Raw genomic sequence first — 18,748 nt, 5'->3', positions numbered from 1 at the left:
TGCATTCGTTTTTTCACGACTTAGTTAATGGATTCACTGTTCTGTCTGTACACACTATTTTGTTTGTTTAATTGTGCATTTCTTCTCTCTTTTTTTACAAGTCAGGTAACATTGGTAACCAATGAACTTCGTGATATTGCATAAGAAATGCAACAGGCATGCATATACAGAGCAGAGACAACACTACCAGTATAGTTACCTGGTTCATTATTTGCCTATGATTTTTCTTATTTAATTCTTTATCTGACTGGTGTTATTAGACTTGTCTTTCATTTATTTTTTCATAAACAACTTTCTGAATTATTCCTGCCTTTAAACATTCCGACTTGACTGCATTTGATTCTCTTATTACATTGTGGCCATATATTGGAAGATGCTATAAGGCCAGGTACACGTACAAATGTACAACAGCGATAAAATTAAAGAGAAAACAATCTATCTGTTCTGTATGATATAAACTGTACGGTCTCTTTTTCAACTACGCCCACGTATTGGAGTCATTATAAGTTTCCAAGGACGAGATAAAATTTGGCACAAACAAGTCTTTACAACTGTTTTTTTCACTTTACAACATACCGTTTATCAACAAGACTTCTGGCTACAACCATCCTGATGTCTGCAATGGTAGCTAAAATGTACTTTGTATATTGTTTACTGAAGGTGATAATGTACAACATATAAGAAGAATAGTCAGTAAATAGTCACAGAAGTGTTTGACTATGGACATCAACACCCTTAATACCACCAATACAACAAACTCACAGGTAAGGAAGAATTAAATTGTACTGTGCCTCACTTGATATCATTCTGCTAACGAATAATGACAGGAAACAGTACATTTATCTCAAGTGTCGCCATTTATTCATCAGGCATTTGGTCTTGTATGAACTTGAAGAATAACGAACCAAAATCATGAGCAGAAATCACCCTTAGTAGTCATAATACCATTGGACAATCCAAAGGGTAAATAAAAAAATCATCAAGAAGATTTCTAAGAAATGCTATAATGCTTATATGTCTATTATTGTAACTTTGTGTTGGAAGGTGTTATTCATTTGATTGTCTCTTGTTCAATCTTCCTGATTGACGTGGAAGGCTTTGATAAATTACATACACATGGCATAGTTAAGAAAGATTACAATATGCATGCCCTTGACGGCCTTTTGAAGCAAAAATCAATTTTTAAAATAATATAATTGGTCGAATATCGAAGGAAGTGCATCTACTATGTTTTCTTTTATATTTTTCAGTCACCTCAGATTTCAACAATTAAACCCTTCAGCATCACTAACAATTCCTAGAAGTACAAAAATACTGTTTAATTAATTACCTTTATCTTCTGTATCTAAGTATAACTCTATTTTTGTTTTCAATAACGAACGTAACATAAGTTAGATTTACTTGGAGGCTGTCGCTGATGGAACAAAAGCTGTTTCTCATCCAGAACACCTGGCTTTAATTCCCTTGTAATTTTTCATAGGTTCCCCGCAAAATCTTTATGTGGTTCGGTTTTGCTTAATTACATCAAATTTGAGTTTGAAGCTCCGTTGCTGTCTTAAATGACAAGTTGTCATTCCCCATGTAAAAGTTATCCGAGATTATTATCCGAATTAAATTGACCATTACATATAAGCAAGAAAATCGAGGTGTTGGTACCTGACTTACTAAACACAAGAAATACAGATAAAAAAAATGCTAGAATTCAGGACATTAACCAGATCGGAAAGTAAACAATCTAATTTCCAGATCGATAAATCAAATAAGAAGATCATACTACACTGAGAAACCATAATGACTGGCTACTCTAAAGTGGTGGATAGATAAACAATCTCCTAAAGCGGAAAAAACCTAGATACGTTGTAGAGGGTCAGTTCTAAACCGCGATGAGGGGGCCCATAGTCTCTCTGACATTTAGAGGGTAATATGTATCATGTTTGGACCTTGCCTACCCAGAACATAGTTTTATGCCATACGATTATCGCTATATTGTACATAAATGCATTTCTATCTTAAAATACTGTCGCAAAAATTATTTTGATAACCATTTTGTTCGTGTACATAGGTTTCCATAGTTAAATCACTGACAAATGATTTTTTTGTAATTAACATATGTACATAACACATGATTTTGTTCTGATTATCAAATTACATATGAATAATATGGCTGAGGATTTTATGAATACATTCTGTAAAATGTATTACGTCTTATGATCAACTCTCTTTAATTGACGGGTTTTCTCGTGACATAAATGTATTTTTAGATACACTATATTCAGAATAATTTTTACTTAACGTTAACATTATATCAGAAAAATGTATATATCTTAAATATCATGAAATGCATGTTTATTTTGTGAGTATTGAAAACCTTATATATCAAATCACTTATCCTTGTCTAATGATATTCAGTATCCTATCTCCCTTAATTCAATTATATTTTTGGTTTTGATTTTTATTCAACATCTTTACAAATATTTCGAATAGCCATCGTATAGGCAGGACCAGAACGGGTTTAGTATATTGGTTTTTTTTACCTGTTAGAATGTATCCATACAAACTGATTATTTTAAATATCCCTTTGCATCAAGGATAATCACTAAACTTTTATATTTAATCGACTAACCATGTTGGTCTATGTGAGTATCCAATTGAAAAGATAATATGTGCCATCGTGTTGGACTTAAGTATATAACATTCTATGCTATATTTGGGTACTTTGTGTTTTACAATACTTTTAATGTTTCGTGGTTGTCTTCGAAAAACGGAACAGCGGTATTATGCAGGTTACTTCATTATCATTTTTGTCTGACTTAAATTCGCATTTGAATGTACTATTTCCACGTGTCGTTTTTTTCTACTATAATTTTCCAACAAGACTGAGCGTTACTTTGTCGTTACATGTGCCTCGATGGAAGAGTAACTTGGCTGTTTTTAATGTAGAGAATCTCAATAATGTGATTGATCGCCTGGAGACAACATAATATGTTAAGTATTACTTTGATAACGTTGAAGATAAAGAACTGTAATTCAATTGATTTTTGTTGGTAAGACATTTTACATATGTGTTAAGTGAAATATTCTGTATTGTAATGAGTCATCATGTATAAAAGATCAGGGATGAGAAAAGACATATTCTTCCACTAATAGTGATGGCATTCATACATGTTTGTAGGTCCTCGTCGTCGATAATAGAAATATATAAAAGGAAAATATTACAATGCAGAGTATGTTAAACAAGCCATGTAATATTTATAGATATGAAAATATAATATACACAGTATATAAGCGACTGTAACATATGATATAGGTATGCTATACCCTAGAACTATTTTTGTATAAAGATATACAGGTTTAAAAGCATATATGTTTTAGTTAAGATAACGTATAATGTAATAGGAATACTAATCTACCAACGTTAGTTAAAGGGAGAGTATCAGTGTATTATTCAAGCAATTTTTCAAGCCTATAAATTGTGGTGTTAACTGGATTATTTTGCAGTGTTTGCTTGATAAGACCTTAGTACCTTTTCTTGCTGATGTCAGTACCAGCTTACAAAAATATTAATTGTTTCATTAGATTTACCATAAGTTGCTTGCAGTATTAGTTTCCTCCTCTCTGCTAACTTGAAAATTAGATTTCCTCTCAATATTTTCTGGCAAGTCACCGTATTCACGATATGTTCATGAATTTTAACCATAAATGAAGAATTTTTGTTTCTTCGTTTTTATTGATAAATACTCAATGTATGAGTGATGAGTACTTTACATAAATTAACACACATCGTTTTAAAAGACTTGCATAGGGAATAAATTGACAAACACTTAAATGGGCGTCACCCTTTAATTATTAAATCACACAACATCCACTGAATACAGATTGTCTTTCACGGAGGAATATATATGTTTCAAAGCTGATCCTATTTCTAATAAATTTACAATACCAGCTGGTATATACAATATTATAATGTTAATCCTTTGTACGCGGGAAGGCGATGAAATGATAAATGAAGAAGATGGTAATTTGTGTTAATAAAAGCAGATATCTTTAATAATAGAAGCTGATCTAAGCACTATACAACTGGCGTAGGACTACCTTGCGACGACGCTTGTCCATGTGCTGAAGAAACTGCCATGTTAAAATCTGAAAAAGTCCATTTTTAAACATATAAGCAAGCAATTTGTGGTCAACATGAGGTCAAATTATCTATCTCCATAGCATGTCCTACCAAACAGGACTTTTATAATTTATTTGACAGTGAATGTACTATGGCAAAACACAATAGGCGTCGAAAGAACAGGGATATTTACCAATTTATTTTTATTTTCGGATCAACTTTCCATTCGTAAGTAATATAACCATCACTTCGATATATTTTCTCTAATTCAAATCTGCAATGAGATATTTTGTCAATAACTCGTAACTTAAACCTACCCTGATTATTAGTGAATCCTGCCATATTTTGATTTTGTCCCTCTCCTGCGATATCATGACTGATTCCTGCTCCAGACATATGTTGGACATGACCAGCGTTATGCGTGTTTTCAAACATCGATGCCCCACTATCACCGTGACTCATTGTATTAACTGCAATATAAGATTTCGAAAACATATGAATAACATTCATTTCTACACTTTCTGTTCGGGAAAACAAATGAAAACATTTAAAATAAATTCCTATGATAAAAGATATGACATATTATTTTTTTATTACGTATAATATGTTCAATGTAAAATACAAATTTAATGATGGAATCGAACAAATTATCTTCAAATGGAAGAAAATCGGTTGGCAGGTGATCCAATGCATTTCGGAATCAAAACCGTTCGCCTATATGTTCCTTAAGCACCATACCACCTTCTCATGTTTGGCTACATGGTACCCAGGACTTCGTTTAATGTATATTTGAAATTCATTTGATGTCAGCAAGATAGGAAAGACCATTGTGAACTTTCGCTCTAAATTTGATTAATACTATTCAGTATTTTTGTCAGGAAAGATAAATTAGTTTTACCTGCACTTCCGGTTCCTTGCATATTCTGAGGAGATATGGCGATCAAATCTGCTAGAACTGATGCCACTTTATTTATAGAATCTGAAACGAGATCATTTTCCGTTAACTTTTCTGAGAATATCAAAATTGATATGTATTTATTTTTTCTATTTTATGATACATTTTCTTTACATTTATATCAATATACATTACCCAAAAACTTTCGCCGTTGTAAAATTTTAGCACCAACATGTTTACAAGGTCAATATTCTTACATCATCATACAACAAAAAGTTCAAAAACTCATACAAAGACACACAAAGTAACACATACCCTTCATCACACACATTTTTCTAGACCTCCACACCATACTGACCCCTGTCCCACACACACACTTTCATGAATATCATGCAATATCAATGCAGGTTTCACATGACTATATTCAAATCTCAAACACTGAGAAATATTGGCGGAAATGAAATGCCCAGGTAATACATGAATTCCTCTTCTGATTTTGATTTTTAAAATGGTAGTCTTTGGAAGACTGACATATGGTGGTTTCAATTTCATTTTTCAATTAGTTTTCTACCATTTTTTCCCCATTTTGCCCATTCTTTCCTATATTGATTGAGGTGATTATCTCCCTTACTTCTAGCTATGTATATGTATGTTTCCTTTCCTTTATTTTTCAGAGCTGCAATAGTAAGTTAATTCTGGCCACATCTTGATTATTTTATTGCGTTATCTATTTTCCTTTTTACATGATGAATGAATACGCTAAAAAGAAATGATTTTTCCTTAAATAAATAATGAGTTGAATAAGGTTTCTAAATTCTTGAGTAAATTTAGAACTTTTGATCCATTAAATGTGTTCTTTTGATTCAATTTCCATTTTACGTTATAACAATAAGGAGTATTTGTTTATCTCACTTTATATAAATAAGAACTTGTTGTTGCGATGCGATTAATCTTGAATTAGAGCAAATGCAAATTCGTGTTGTGTTTTAGAAAAGGAAAACTGGAAAATAAATTTCCAATCACTTTCATTAAATTCAAAATATTAAGCCCATTTTTTCTAACTGTTTCAATTTAAATGAATTGAAAAATGATAAAAAAAATAAGACCGCATTGAATGCGATTTAACGTTTACCATTTTAATATGTTTGAATGTGAAAATCAACTTTTCTAATCAATAATGTGACTTACCTTGACCTGTCTGGGAATTGACATTTGAAAGTGCGTCGGTAAGAGCGGCATTTGGCGATTGACCTGAGAAGATAATGCATCATGATTTTATCTATATATATATGATACCGAAATATAAGATAAATTTTGTAGTTCTATGTTTTAAACATGAGCAGATTTATCATATTTGCTTGATAATTTACAAAAAGTAGAAGAAGAAAAATAACAAGAGTGCCGTGGACACAATATACGCAGCCACAAAATATAAAGATCCACTAAGAGCAAGCTACAGATACAAAGTTGAAAATGGCATAAATCTTACAAAAATCAATAACTGAAATATCGCCCCTTCATGCACATCTACCCATTGTAGTAGTGACATTGAGCAAGTTTCATGAAAATCTGATGATTAGTTTAGGAGGAGTTGCGTTCACAAGAAATGGACACGGACGGACAGACGGAGAAGATGACGCCAATATACGACAGCCTCCGGCGGCGTATAAAAAACGCCAACGCACCAGTTTGGTATATTTAGATATTTAGTAAATAACGTAGTATTCAGAAGGAGGAGGAGGATAAGGGAAAAATATCCGAGTATCGATTCTTTTAAAAAGTTATATAACGGTAATACAAACGGCATTATGAACCTTCCATACGACACAACTTCCCTGTCATGATGTCCATTTGTCCATTTTCAAGAATTATTCTATGTAAGCACTATGAATTTCATGGGCTTATGTGTTATTGCAAATATATCGTTTGATCTTAACACATTTCACCTCAGTGATCTTGTTTTAAACGTACATCCAAGAATCTTATGTCATTATCCTATATAGCTCAGTTATTAAGGAACTATTCAAATTTTCGACACCCATGACCTTGAAAGTGGGTCAAGATCATTATTGTATGCCACCTTCGCAATATGAGTATTCTGGAGTTGTTGAGAAGATCTTTCTTGAAGATATAGATACATATAATATTTTGGAACATTTACTTAAAGTTGATAATGTCAACAGAATAGAAGTTCTTATAACACAACCAGTAGAAGATTAGAGTGGAACGTTTTGAAGACTACACGGTCACCTTCACAAGACAAATGACCAGTGTGGAGCGTACTAGCACTGACCTACGTAGTGTACGAGACCAATGTTTTAGGCTACACTATAATCCTTTTACACTACGTTTTGTTTAAGTCTCGGTCGTAAATGCGCAACAGAAACATCTGATCTCTGCAACCTTAAAAATTGCTCAAGATTATTCATTTGAATAAACTCGGTAGCTCGTCATCATCTACATATTTTCCAAAATACCACTCTATCACGGTGGACTTTTCAAATATCGACGTGCCGACTTTGTTCCCTCAACACATTATCATTCTGTCGAATTCTCTCAATTATTATTAGTTGAAAATCAAATTTGATTTGACTGCCTCAACCATGCCAGAACAGTAATTTTTCATCATTTTTTGTAAAGACACGAAAACATACTGACCAGATTTTGCCATGACTTGGTCTGCTAGCAGTGAGGCCATCATGTCAGCGCTTGTAGAATCTAAAACAGTTTATACTGTCATTCAGTTTGATATCATATCGTTTACTGATACTATACTTTTTATCGATCAATCTGAACGCACAGATTGCGAATTATTTCAATTCATAGTGCAAATCATTTTTTTAACATTCTTGTGTGGATTCTTGAAAAAAGAGTTACCTTTATAAAATGGTTTTGTAATATTGCAATATACTTCTTTTCATTTAATGGGATATATGATAAAAAACAAAGTATTTGTAGAAAGAGTGTATTACACGGAACACGTTAACTCAGACATGTTTACCGATGCTGTTCTTACAATTGTTGGTAAACTTATCGGTCGTTCTTACTTCATCACAGAATTCGTGCAGAATTAACAAATGAGCTTGAACAATGTTTGTGACAGTAAACTAACCTATATTTCCTCCTGATGCTTGGTGTGCGCCACCTAGGGCGTTTTGATGGGTCATTTCGTTTGCTATGATGAGATCGATTAATTTTGAAGCTTGTTGAACTGTTGCTGTAAAACAGAAATATAGTTTCATATTCTTGTTAGTAAAACAAACGTATGTTTTGAAAAAAATACAAATGTTCTTTTCAAAAAATGATCTGGAATCAAGAAACAAACAGGAATAATAAGATGATAAACAGCTGACAAAATATAATAACATGGTTTCTGTATTCATTTCTTTTTGCAGAGGCTACTGGCGAATGCCGAATAACTACGTCCTTTTACATGTACATATCTCAGGCGCGGATCCAGGTGCACCCTCTCTAGATCCACCTATGAATCTTACAACTTACGACTGATGCGGAATATGTTATACAAAAAATGAAATGCTTCCAACTTACCGGGATCAGTTCCTGATGTAGTAGCATCAGCTGTACCCTGTGGAATCCATTGCATGTTATCGGGTGTCTGATGTGATGTAATATCGCTAATTGCATTGATATTGGTGGACGTCATTTGTTCTGAAACGTCAAAAGGATACTGGTATAATAATAAAAGAAATCACTTTCTTTTTCGTTTACACAGCAGAGCCATTTTTATGTTTCAATAGTGTTTTAATGATGGATAACACTGGAGCGAAGTTGTGTAATTGTTAAAAGGCGCATAATGTTTCAACAGTTGCCATTCTATCCCAAAATTCAAGTTTGATATACTTTTATTATGTGATTCTTGTAAACTTTATCTATGTTAATCCACCTACCATTCGTATTCGAAGTAACGCCAGCGCCTAGACCCGAAAAAGTAAGAAAAATAGAGATATACAAATATTAATCAAAACACACGACTTAAAGAATAAAAAAGGACAAAAAGTGTTATTTTTGTTAACCAATATTTATGATTTTTTCAAAACTGTCATCTTTTTAAAATCAGATCTATATATTATTTTTGTAAAGGAATATATAACAATGCAAACAATAAGGCAAATAATGTCTAAAAACAGATTAATGAGTATTATTTAAGAGAAACTATGGCTACTATATAAGCATCGGTTGATGTTGTCTTACCTTGACTGTTGATTGAGCCTGCATCACCTTGTTGGTGTTGTGATGGGGATTCCATGGTGTTTCCTAAACATTTATATTGATATTGAATATTAGGTGGTGTTAAAAGGGACACAAAAGCCAAATGATTCCAGTTAGATCTTTCATGCGTAGTGTGCTTTAAACTAAATCTATCAACATGATTTTTCTTTTTTTTATGAAAGTGTTTGTCGAAAGAGTCGAACATTGTGTACATGTTAGCTAAACATAAAGAGAACTTAAGATTATGCTATACACGATATCCTAGATGGGTTAGTAGTGTTTCTACTCAGTGGTTCTTTTCATTCATATCCTTCCAACTATGAAAATGAGATAATTTCACTGATAATACGTCGACAACGAAAAACAGAAAAAAGAAAAGACGCAATATTAGGACTATACCCTCTCGAAGGATTTTTTAAAGTTAGTTTTGAATAGGCATGTTTCAAAATTGAACCATGGTGTGGTGACGTGGAAAGAATATCAATGATTGGACCTTGACCACTTAAATCCAATATACCTATTCCTAAGGTTCCATGGGCTAAATGGGTTGTCTCAATACCACTGCTGGAGAGCGTTGGTTGATTGGTATGAACATTGGACGTCTGTGTTGCTGTCAAAAAGGAAGGATAAATTCATCCGTTATTACTTACATAGTTATTAGATGGTCTTTTATCTTAATTACTTTGATGTGAAACAAATGAAATAAAAACGTTATGGGCAAAGGCGGGAAACATCTATTTTTCAATGAAATCATGACACAAACTCAAAACAAATCTTCAAACAATGATATGATAATTGAATCAGATGAAACAAACTGGCGAATATCAAAACACATGTCTGGAAGTTTCTGATATATGAAATTAACTCCGAATAGAATAGAACATGACAGATTGACATGATTAATGATATAAGGCCCGTAAAATGTCGATGGCACTTTAAAACAACATTGTGTAAATTCCATTTGTATCCAAGACGAAAGGTGGGAACCACCAATAATGAATATTTCTAAGGTACCTATTGTGTTCGCATGGTTAGAGCTTGTTACGGGCCCACTGCTGGCATGGACTGCCATAGATCCACTGTTTGTACTTGTTGAAGAGCCACTTGCGGTGCTGGCCTGTGTTCCAGTATTTGAGTTTAAGGTAACAGTAGCGGAACCACTGTTGGTGTTAGTGGCTGCCTCACCGGTAACTTCTTTCAGTGGTGGATTTTCCCCCATCAGCGATGTCATGGCTGCGAATCTAAATGCGTCCGCGGCACCTATTCAATTAAACATCCATGCATTATGTACACACATGGCAAATAGAATACCGATTTTGTCCACAAGTACTTAATTCATAATCGACTTTGATTAAGCTATTACAAAATATGATCATAGGCAGATCTTCACGGATGTATTCCAATTTTCAATTAGTCGCACACAAGTTAATATGAGAAGTAATGTTATAAATCTGGTACTTAATAACACATATTTACTCATTTCTCCTTTCATCCGTGAGTCGGCTGGCACTCCAATCTGTCCCTGCTGAATGGTGAAAAATGAATCCAAGAAACCGGACGGTGCTGTAAACGTGATCATTGTTGAAATATCTTTTTTGCAAAGCATAAAAGGAAGCATAGATAGACGATTACCTGATATTGGAATGTTCATCCTTTTATGATAGTTAACATAAACGATAATATCGATGCTTAGATATTTCATATCATTTCAATTTCTAATTTCATTTATATACATGTTCTTACATAGGTCAAGTTTAGTTATTGCCATTTTTGTCATTTTTTCAAATGTAAATGTAAAATAATGCACCGATTGATTCCGCAAATGATATATATTTCAAATATCTAAGTCTATAACATACCAGCTTCTGAAACAGAGTTGGCTGCCCTTGTCAGGTCAGTGTTTGGAGTTGGTGACGCAGGCGCGGTTGCACTACCTAAAAAATGTCATATTCATCTCTCAATATCATACTGCTTACATGTGTCTTTATTAAGATAATAAGCACCGTTTGACCGACCGCTGATCGGTAAAATGATGTAACAGATGAGATTGCCGTAATGTTATGGGCCTTGCAATTAGTGATATGACAGATCGTTAGTTTTATTCTGTGTGATCATTAAATCAAACGATAGGTACAATTTCGTCATGAAAATGTAATCGAAAACGACTTTTTTAGAAATCAATAAAACATCAAATCATATGTTATTATACAAGTCTGTCGTTGGATTCTATACTGTATTAATTTCAATACCTAGATTTGTCATCCTTATTAATTTCTAAGAAAACAATGGTAGAAGTTTTTTGATAATGAGGTCATAGAAACACTCATTATTTTACATTAAAATCAATATTAATGCTTGTCAGATGATTTGATCACTCACCTGAAGCAGTATTGGGTACGTCTCTATGGTTGACCAACTCTGTTATAGTGTTCATTAACACGTCTGAAGGTGCTGAAAATGAAGCATCAACTTTTTATTACATGTTCATTGATCATCATCTAATATCTTTCATCCATGATATTTAACAGTATTTAGCAATATTTCAGTAATTATTACCAGATAATTTAGTGAAAATAGGTTAAAATACTGGTTATTGGGTTACCATGGTAACGAAAAAATCCAGAAGTGACACATAACAAATGACTACATGACAACTTTTAAAATGATGTATACCTCGCATCATTATTGTGTTCGGCAAAAACAACCCTTACTACATATAGCTCTTTGTAGCGAAGCTTGAAATAGGATTAATGAGTAGACGTATATAGATGGTTTGCAAAACGTTGATTGATGGAGAGATGTCATCATGTGTTATCTTTTTTATGGTTTGACTGTAGAGTTAAGAATTGAATATATAAGGCAGGCTTTAATATCAAAATAACATGTGATACCTAAATGGTGATCATTAATCCTGAACATTTTTTTCAGAACTATGGAGTGCTGATAAACTCAAATTATTACCTCATTGGCAGCAGTTTTAAAAATTATTCTAAAATGATTATTAAAGCCATGACTGATTTCTCATTTTAATACTAATATAATTTTTAACTGGCTTATTTTCAAGGTGTTGTGCTGTATTTATTATCTTTTCATCTAATCAAATTCAGTTTTCTTCAGAATATAAACTGATGAAAGTGTTTTACGCGATTGCTTATTTCCTGTGTCACAGCTTAAATACACACCGATCTCATATGTTGGAGACATGTTTATGTGCAAATATATCATGGGAAATAATGCTGATAATAATATATAAATCTAACTAAACAGAAGAAAAAGAAGTTAGATAATATCCTTTTTTTAGATAATACATACTCTGAACCTTGTCTTCCCTATTTTGTTTATCTTAAATTAAATGTAATTATTTTTAGAATATTTTTTAGAACATTTTACAAATTACTTGTGGTATCTTTATTCTGGGAATTTCAGTAATTGATAAATATTCATTTTTTTATCATGTCAACATAGTTTATCGAATTTGCGAAAAATGAATACATAATACTGCTCCTTAGTAATAAAACGATTACTTACTGAAGTTGCTAATAGCTGATTGGTCAACGGCACCAGCACTGGAAGCTAAAGAGTAAAATAAGACAAAACTTTCATATTTCATTTGAATTATACAGATCGTATTGCTTTTTCTAATGTGATATAATTACGTTATTGACAAAATTTGAAGGAAAAATAGACAAAAATGTTCATGCTAAGTTCAAGACAGCATGTAACGAAGGACAACAAAACGTTTTTAAACAACAAAATTATTGCTTAATATATAATCTAAAAATATATTAAAATATCAAAAATATTAAGATTGTAATTGAAATTATAATCAACAGATAAACTTGCCAAATTGATAACAGGTAGATGTATAAGATGATTAATAGATAATTCAAATTAAAAAAAAAAAAAGGGCAAAATTTGTACAAAAGAAAGATCGACACAGAGACTCCTGAAAAGGTGCAGCAAAACAACTCCTTTTGATTATTAAGCTACCTTTTTATTAGTTGATTTGCCGGTATTATCGATATCTTTAACATAGCAGTTTAAAGGAATAAAAGTAATCGGAGATCCCATATTATCCGAACAGAACTTACAAAAAGACATCATACCTTAAGGTGAATTAAATAAGAAAGATAAATGATCCGTTTCATCACTATTGTCCACAAGAGAATGATTTTAAATGGTTTACCTTGGTTGGCAAGATCTCCACTGACACCGGCACGAGTTCCTACTGGGTTGTCAAATTCGATCAAACGACCGCCTAGTGAAAATTAAAAAAAGGAAAAGTAGAGAATCAATATCTATAATTTGTGGAAAGAATGTTTCGATAAGACTACATCATTAAGAAAATTAAATAGGCGAATGAATAATCATTAACGACATCTACGACATCCCTAATTAAAATAAAAAGATATACGCATGGCTGCTTTATCATGAACCTGCACAGGATACGACAATCTCAATGTCGTTTTCAGTCATTGTTTGTTGAATAAATTACAAAATAAGAAATACGCAGGTCTAAAATACTCGATTTCCAAACAAAATATAAATGGAGTATAAAGAATTGTTATTCGAGGATCAGAATTCGTAATTGGTTTCCAATTGATAATTACAAGCAAACTTTATTATTGAAAATGCTTTTTTATCGTTTAAGATTTTGCAAATGACACACAAGTGAAAAACTTCCATTAATAATAACAGTTAGATACAACAGAGCTAAACAATGAATTAAACTGCATCAGACAGATGTCGAATCCTTCTTGAACGCATCAGTGATGCTAAGGTCCCAGCTTTTGAAGCCTAGGAGGCAACTGAGGAAAATCCAAATTGATCAAAAGAAAAGTCGAAATCTATATGGGGAGGTGAAGCAGCCATATGATTATATAAATTTCATTTACCACATAATTTTAGAACAGCGTAAAGTGCATGTTTGCATTCTGAACTGTGCAACTATTCGAATGAATTACAACGTGGCAGTCCTTAGCTATTATATTAGGTTAGAAAAGTACACAAAGATAGATTATTACAAGGTTCCTTTCAGAAGTGAATTATAACTTATTTCGATATCAATAAGAAATAAACGAATTTAGACTTTTACGGTATTTCACACTTCAGATCTGTGAATATGAAATCTACTTCTTAGGTATAGCCAAAATAATTTTAAAACATTGAGAGATATCGAAAGTTAAACTATGAACAGTGATAAAAAAAGGGAATAATTGACTAATTGATTAAAAAATCGTCGTTTTTTCTAAATCAATAAAGACTGGAAAAGACTAAAATATTAAGGCTGATTTAAAATTTTCAGTAAATACTTCAGCTGTCAGAAAAGGAATGATATCGCTGAACCGTTTTTAATGAATTGTGGCATATCAGCAAGGGCATATATTGATTTATTAACTTTATTTAGTTTCATATTTTTTTGTTTTTGTTTTGTTTTTGCTTGTTTTGGTTTTTTTATTATTATTTTCAATGTATCGTGTTGTCACCCATCCCATAATTTCCACATTTCAACAAACATTTCGTTACAAACTTCTGCTTAAAATGTATCGATAGATCTCATACCTAAAAGAAAGCTGTCACTATCCTTGCTTCTCATGCGCTTGGCGGCTGCAAAATGAAATTATATTATCGTTATCAATTATCAATATTATTGCAATATCTCATTATTTTCATAATATAAATATCATCTGTTTGTTGTTTAAGCAAGTCGTATTAACGTGATATGACTTAATAATCTTAATATAAAATTATGTAATAAAATGAAACATTAAGTTCAAAATTACAAATATCATTTCATCAAATTCAGACTTGCTTGTAAAATACCATCATTGGTTACAGATCAGGACAATAGCAACTTACATTCTAAGCGTAGTTTTTTTATTATATCGTAAACAACACTTTCTATTTCTGCTTCACTCTGGTGCCCTGAAACAAAATTCAAATGGTTATAAATTTACGTTTAACTTGAAGTAAAAACAGTTTTATGTATTTGGGAGGCAATCGTTTTCCAGTTAGTATAAAATGCCATTGAGGTATATATTAGAAAACATGTTCAAAAATAATTCTTCAAAGCTTTGTCATTTTCTGCAAGGTTACTATTTTTTTTAAATAATATTTAGGAGCATAGGTGTACAATGTATTTACACTATACTTTCGTCTAAATACGATATGGGATCGTTTGTTAAAGTAATGGTCAACAAATGCTTAATCTTTTATTCATGGTGTGGCGATCCCGTCTTTTCGTTAAGAGTTATCTTCTGTTCTTAGCATGTGTGTAATATGCGTGAGAAAATTACATCGTTTTCCCAGACACTTTTATGACGTTATTCTAACAAACAAATGGCTCAATAATCAACACCTGATCTAAGAGCAGATAACTTACGAAAAGACGGAATGACAATCTTCGCACTTCAGTGAGAGATAAATAGTTATCGTATTGGACAATGACATGCACCCATAACTAAATTCTAACAAATAATGATCATACGATCCATTCAATATGATTAAGGGTTGATTTCACCAATCAATTTATATTGGATATTTAGTAAACCTTATACCTGATTTCTGTTGTACCAGAGGCAGCAATTTTCGTCTCAAGTCTACAATATAAATTATAGGGTTAAATTTATAACAAATTCTAAGTAGGTATTTCTTATTCAACTACCGCAATTGTTCTAAAAGCGTAGTACACAAATAGATTTAAGTGTATTGTAAAACTGATATTCTTTCTCAAAATCTAATGTGGCCGCGATTCGACGTTTTGTCAAGTAGTTCTCAAGAAAAATCTGTGCGAAATTTTAATTTTTTTTCCAAGAATGTCTCCTGAAGGTCACTTGCTTTCTAAGTAAAAGTATGACTGAATGTATAAAATGGTGGAAACATTAATTTGAACAACTCATATACAAATTATTACGTCACTTGGAACGCTATCTGCAGTATCGAAACGATTTCTAAGTGGTTGTGCTTTTTGGGGTTTTTTACCTTGTATTCTCTTATATGTGTTTTATGACAATACATAGTTATGCAAAATCGAAGATGAAATAGTGAGAAGAAGAGACAGCGAGTCTGACAATCAGTTTTAAACTATTTGTGATTTAAAGGAGCATTACTTGACGACGTTTTACAAGAAATACTAAAAAGCGGAAAGTGCTACCTTTATTCGAGACTCACACAAAAAGTGATGATAGAACATACCTTTAGTGGGAAAAAGTGAGACTTCCATGAATAGTAAACTTACCTGACAAGCGTACCCTCTTTTGTTCGCCTTTGTTATAAAGCATGATGTACTCAGTTTTCCCTGACCTGGAACCTGTAACATACATTTTATGATCACTTATGGTCATTTCTTTCATTGTAGACAATACATCGATATTCAGATTCCTATTGTAAACACTTAGAAATGTCATTACCATGGACTGGGTAGTCTTTCACTTTGCATTGTTATTCTATTAACATTTTCACGATTCTTTTGTGATAAACATATGTTTTGTCGCTTGTTTGCTTTCCTTTGCTTTCTCTGGAATGGTTTTGATTCCGTTCACATAAGTAGATTTATTTTAGTGTTTGAATTAATTTGATGACAATATGTATTTTCGACAGGTTCCATAAACGTCTTCAAACAAAACATTGTTACAAAAGAATGGTACAATGTTACCGTGCCAAAAACACTGAATCATAACTTTTACAAAGCTGTAATCTTCCTCACAGAGATGAATATTAAGTTTCACAGCAAAAGGTCAAATATATATAAATGATTGTACATACACATGTAAACCCTTATAAAGATTGCACACCGAAGGATTATTTCATTATACAACTGGGATGTATACAACTGTACAAAAGCGATGGTAAGGACAATACTTACAGAAATCAAGAGGGCTTTTTTTATTCAAATCGATCTGACCAATATATACATATACATTCATAGCCATGTAGTAACTCTATTCACTACATTTCATTAATTTGATCATTTTAAATATTTCTTAATTTGAAAGAATGTATAATGATATTGTTCTGAAACACACGGTCTAACTTGAATGATTATGCTTATTGTTGTTTGATTTTGCTGAGTAAATATTTCACGGTTGTCCCACCTTGGGGTAACATATTATAATATTGAGTGGGGTTTTAATTTCACGTTAACGATGTTGACTGCGAAAAAAGCGAAATTAAAACCCCCACGAATATTAACAACTGCTTTATAGAATTTGTCTATCTGTTTATATCAGAATTATCTGTGTCAAGAATCGTTATGGCTACATATAGTTTCCGTACAGTAAAATCGATGGTGTCTGCGGCAATGAATACTTCATATTTTCTAACTTTAAACATTAGAGGAAAACGTACTGACCAATATTTTGCATTTTCTAAAACTGTTTACACGTATTGCCATTTCCATCTACCTTGTTTGCATGCCAATCAATTTCCAAATGAATATCAAAACGATAAGCATATATACACTATACGAATATACAAAGAATAAATGGGTGCTTTCAAACGAAAAACAACATACTCTTGGATGCTGAAGATTTACGTTCAGATGATGAATTCCGTGACCGGGACGACTTGGATCTGCTAGATTTGCTAGATGTTGATCGCAATGAATTTGATTTTGAGGTCTGCGCAAAACTTTTACTTGAAGACGACGACGAAGACGACGTGTGGCCAAAACCTTTATCAGTTAGCAGGAAATCAAATAGTATAATATATTTTAACACTACATCAGTATAAGTAAAACATTTAAAATAAATATCGTTGTAAAAATACAGTGAATTATAATTCAAAGAATCATTCATGTGGTAGATTAGTAGAAGACATGTAGATGAATCCAAACCAATGGAGACCTATAATCAGACTGATGAAACAATCGAACTTGCAAAAACCATTATTTAATATCCTTACGTGATCAATACGCTACTCTTAGATTTCTAATAGATAATGATCCCTGAAATGCTATAACTTTCCGTTTTTATATGAGTTACGCTGCTTCCTGGACGGCAAAACTATGTGGTGCTATATAAATTGTATCCGTCGACTGTTCCCTCATATGATGTTCACACCTCTACCACCACCTCAAAGAACCAACTCTCCCCTCCTCAAACACACATTCCACAACTGTAATGTCTTTGTCTACGCATGGCCATTCTCTAAGCAACATAACCATATCATTACGGTGCACAGCGCAGACATGTAGTATTTTGTTCAGGTTACTATTACAACTTATAGGTTTCAACAAATAATGAAAAAAGGCACACCAATATGTTGTAAAAATATAAATCACAACCCAAAAGGAAAACTATTTTCAACCCAACTCTTTTTTAATCTTATATCTAAAAAATATAATTATTACCATACAGATAGGAAAATATAGGTGGTCGTTATGGTAAACAACATGCGTTTTATCTACATAAGTGGGATTCAATTTCCAATCGGAAGCGAAATGCTGTAGGTAACCTGTCCTATATCTAAGGTTTCTCCGGGTTCCTATACGAGAAATACACCTCGTGTGC

General features: G+C 32.4%; 1 protein-coding gene across 1 annotated transcript in view; it reads right to left on the bottom strand.

The window, feature by feature from the left end:
• Positions 1–4,069: 4,069 nt before the first annotated feature.
• Positions 4,070–18,748, bottom strand: part of LOC132561399 (serine-rich adhesin for platelets-like) — a 37,618-nt gene continuing 22,939 nt past the window's right edge. Inside the window, exons 17-36 of the mRNA XM_060226125.1 lie at positions 17,752–17,910; positions 16,477–16,548; positions 15,797–15,838; positions 15,099–15,164; positions 14,802–14,846; positions 13,426–13,497; positions 12,768–12,812; positions 11,619–11,690; positions 11,099–11,173; positions 10,716–10,802; positions 10,254–10,499; positions 9,757–9,849; positions 9,222–9,284; positions 8,559–8,678; positions 8,122–8,226; positions 7,668–7,727; positions 6,198–6,260; positions 5,013–5,093; positions 4,432–4,584; positions 4,070–4,140 (exon numbers count right to left, since the gene is read on the bottom strand). Of these exons, the coding sequence (XP_060082108.1) occupies positions 4,070–4,140; positions 4,432–4,584; positions 5,013–5,093; positions 6,198–6,260; positions 7,668–7,727; positions 8,122–8,226; positions 8,559–8,678; positions 9,222–9,284; positions 9,757–9,849; positions 10,254–10,499; positions 10,716–10,802; positions 11,099–11,173; positions 11,619–11,690; positions 12,768–12,812; positions 13,426–13,497; positions 14,802–14,846; positions 15,099–15,164; positions 15,797–15,838; positions 16,477–16,548; positions 17,752–17,910 (1,790 nt within the window). The remainder of the gene's footprint in view (positions 4,141–4,431; positions 4,585–5,012; positions 5,094–6,197; positions 6,261–7,667; positions 7,728–8,121; positions 8,227–8,558; positions 8,679–9,221; positions 9,285–9,756; positions 9,850–10,253; positions 10,500–10,715; positions 10,803–11,098; positions 11,174–11,618; positions 11,691–12,767; positions 12,813–13,425; positions 13,498–14,801; positions 14,847–15,098; positions 15,165–15,796; positions 15,839–16,476; positions 16,549–17,751; positions 17,911–18,748) is intronic.

This window comes from Ylistrum balloti, unplaced genomic scaffold (genome assembly GCF_031769215.1).
Source record: "Ylistrum balloti isolate Yb309-2 unplaced genomic scaffold, AGI_CSIRO_Ybal_v1 Utg371198, whole genome shotgun sequence".
NCBI classification, from domain to species: Eukaryota; Metazoa; Mollusca; class Bivalvia; order Pectinida; family Pectinidae; genus Ylistrum; species Ylistrum balloti.
The sequence above is the reverse complement of the archived record's forward strand: the minus strand, read 5'-3'. Positions and strand labels throughout refer to the sequence as shown.